At 38.5% G+C, this 3,458-nt stretch overlaps 1 protein-coding gene across 1 annotated transcript in view; it reads left to right on the top strand.

Annotated features, from left to right (window-relative positions):
- The first annotated feature begins 368 nt into the window (after positions 1 to 368).
- CDX2 (caudal type homeobox 2) overlaps positions 369 to 3,458 on the top strand; it is a 16,523-nt gene continuing 13,433 nt past the window's right edge. Inside the window, exon 1 of the mRNA XM_056561821.1 lies at positions 369 to 792. Coding sequence (XP_056417796.1) covers positions 369 to 792 — 424 coding nt within the window. The remainder of the gene's footprint in view (positions 793 to 3,458) is intronic.

The following is a 3,458-nucleotide window of genomic DNA, read 5'->3' as shown; positions in this document are numbered from 1 at the left end:
TGGGTCTATTGACTTGAGCCCTTTGAACCTGGGATTGGAGGGTAAAGTGCAGCAGGTTTGTATTGGAAGGAGGAAGCTCTTAGGCAATAAAGACTTGAGTATTCTCTGTGATCAGGTCGCTGCCCTCTCCTTATCTCACTTCACATGCAAATTATGTCAAGGGGGGCGCTATCTGCCCACTGACGTCACCTGCCAGAGGCTCTGCCATTACTAATACAGGCTTGTACACAGTGTTTAATCATGTAAGTGGTGGCCAATGGAGTCACCTACCCAGGGCTGAGGGAACTTCTCTGCAGCTCCAGGAAACACTCTTCAGCAGGGAGAGGGCATGAGAGCAGTATGAGGCTAGCTGGCACCAACCTGCCACAATGTACGTGAGTTACCTTCTGGAAAAGGACGTTGGCATGTACCCTGGACATATGCGTGGCCACCCCGGGCTACAGAACTACCCCGCAGCCCCCCAATATTCTGACTATGGGGGCTACCCTGGACTGAGCTTAGAAACTGCAACTTCTTCTGGGTCCTCTGCATGGATCACACCTTATGGGGCCCCCAGGGAAGATTGGGGTCACATAGCCTACCCCACAGGACATACTTCTTTAAATCCCTCTCCAGGGGACAGTTTGGGCTATAGCCCCGTTTCTGAATACCCTACTGGGCAGGTGCAAGGGGCACCTTGTGTTGGCGTCCTGCCAGCCGGGCACCAACCTCAGATCTCTCCAGGGGCAGCAGATGGGCACAGGAGACATCACTACGAGTGGATGAGAAAGCCAACAACTCAGGGAATCCCTGGTAAGAAAATGTTCTATATCAGTGTTTCCCAACCAGGGTGCCTACAGCTGTTGCAAAACTACAACTCCCAGCATGCCCGGAGCTGGGAGTTGTAGTTTTGCAACTGCTGGAGGCACCCTGGTTGAGAAACACACACACACATATATATATATATATATATATATATATATATATATATATATATATATATATATTTATTTATTTATTTTTATTTATTTTTGTATTTATTTTACAACCTGAAACAACAAGGAATTATTTTCTTTATTACAATGTATCCCTGGATAGACTGTCTGTATCGCTGCCTATCTGTGCAAAAAAGTTGGAAAGCTGGGTTGCAACCCCTGTGGAAGCTGACCTAGTGGTCCTATTGCGTGACAGATTTTTCATGCACAATAAATAGTTGAAGACACTTTTATTTTATTTATTTATTTTTTTATTTATTTTTTACAGTTTCAGGACTGAAATGTTGCAGCAGAATTGTTGCAGATTTACCCAATTCACTTCAATAGGAAAAGCAAAACCAGCAACAATTCAGCAGCAAATTTGCAACACATTTTGCATTTCATTCCTGTTCACACCTGGCAGAAGCACTGCGGATTTGATGCAGTTTTTTTTTTTTTATTTTTTTTTTTCGAATCGCTTCAAAGGGAATAGCGAACGAAATCTGCAGCATTCAATTCCCGATCACAGTTGGAAAATACGCTGCGGATTTCTTGCGGATTTGCTGACGATTTTTGACTCCGAAATTTGCAGCATTTAATTCATGATCATAGTTGTAAAATAAGCTGCGGATTTCTTGTGGATTTGCTGCAGATTTTTGACTCCCCCCCCCCCCCTTTAATTGGGAAAAAAAATAGTTTAATTGGGAAAAAATCTGCATGGTATCCGCCACATGTGAACACAGTTGAAAAGTGTGTTGGAAAATACGCAGCGGATTTCTTGCGGATTTGCTGCAGATTTTTTACTCCCCCCTATAGTTTAATTGAGAAACAAATCTGCATGGTATCCGCCATGTGTGAACACAGCTGAAAAGTGTGTTGGAAAATACGCTGCGGATTTCTTGCGGATTTGCTGCAGATTTTTGACTCCCCCCTATTGTTTAATTGGGGAAAAAATCTGCATGGTTTCCGCCACGTGTGAACACTGCTGAAAAGTGTGGAGTTTTTAAGAGCTGTTAAAGTTTCCTGTTCCATTATAATTCACTTACAGATTTTTTTAACCCATTACTCTGCCATGAATCTTGGGCCCAGCAGTTTACATTACATCCTGTCCCATTATGCTGATATATGTCAGCCAAGATGGAAGATTAAAAACGCATGCCTACCCATACATGGGGTCAGGACCTATGTTCAGGGATTTCCTCTCCTCTGACGTTTGCGCAATGATAATTGATTGATTTATATATTGGGAAATGGGCAGTTAATGTGGTGCCCTTCACATGGAAAGGGTAAAGTCCATGGTTCTGATGTGGATACAATGGCATGGGGCATATGTGATCTTATCTACTACAGCCTGTGACATAAATAGTCTTATTGTATTCTAAATAAATTCAGATATGTATAGTGAAGATAAGGGCACTGACTGCAAAACAAAAGGGATATAATAAGGGTAATACAATAAACCTTGCTATGGTTACCTGGCATAAATAATAAGGACACCATATCGTGAATGAATGGGGGAATACAAAGTACAAACATTACTGCAATGCATTGTATGGACCTAGAGAAATACAATACAATCTAGGGACCTGGTAAAGTCTGTAGATACGATGTGGATAATAATATCTGGGCACTAAAGGGTTAGTAAAAATCTATGGATATTATCTGAAAAGCAACACAAAAGGTCTGGACAGAGAATAGAGCTAAAGGTATAGTACAGGTTTTATATGTTTTATTAGATTTTTTCCAAGGTATAAAGAATACAAAAGAAATAAATCATTTCAGCTTTACATATAGATTCCATAACAGCAATGTAAAAAGATAAAAGCACAAGAATGCATTAAAGTATTGGATATAAATATGTTAAAAAGTCAATTTACATTATGTGGATAGGATTTCAATAGAATCTATGGACCTTATATAATAGCACAGCACTGTTATATAGATATGGATGCATTAAAGTGGTTACAGTGTATATATATATATATTAATTCCTATTATGGACCTATATGAATACGAAAACATTAAGATCTATGGACCTTATATAATATCACAGCACTGTTATATAGATATGGATGTATGGTGGTTACAGTGTGTGTATATATATATATATATATTATAATATATATTCCTATTATGGACCTATATGAATACGAATACATTAAGATCTATGGACCTTATATAATGGCACAGCACTGTTATATAGATATGGATGTATGGTGGTTACAGTGTGTGTGTATATATATACATATATATATATATATATAGATATATAGATATAAATTCCTATTATGGACCTATATGAATACGAATACATTAAGATCTATGGACCTTATATAATAGCACAGCACTGTTATATAGATATGGATGTATGGTGGTTACAGTGTGTGTGTGTGTGTGTGTGTGTATATATATATATATATATTTTAATTTTATATATTAAAATCTATGGACATTAAATGGACATATACTAGTAACCTTATGCAGGGAATTTTCTGAGGGTTAGTA

This window comes from Hyla sarda, chromosome 2 (assembly GCF_029499605.1).
Source record: "Hyla sarda isolate aHylSar1 chromosome 2, aHylSar1.hap1, whole genome shotgun sequence".
NCBI lineage: Eukaryota > Metazoa > Chordata > Amphibia > Anura > Hylidae > Hyla > Hyla sarda.
Note: the sequence above shows the minus strand (reverse complement) of the source record. Positions and strands in the feature narration are given on the sequence as shown.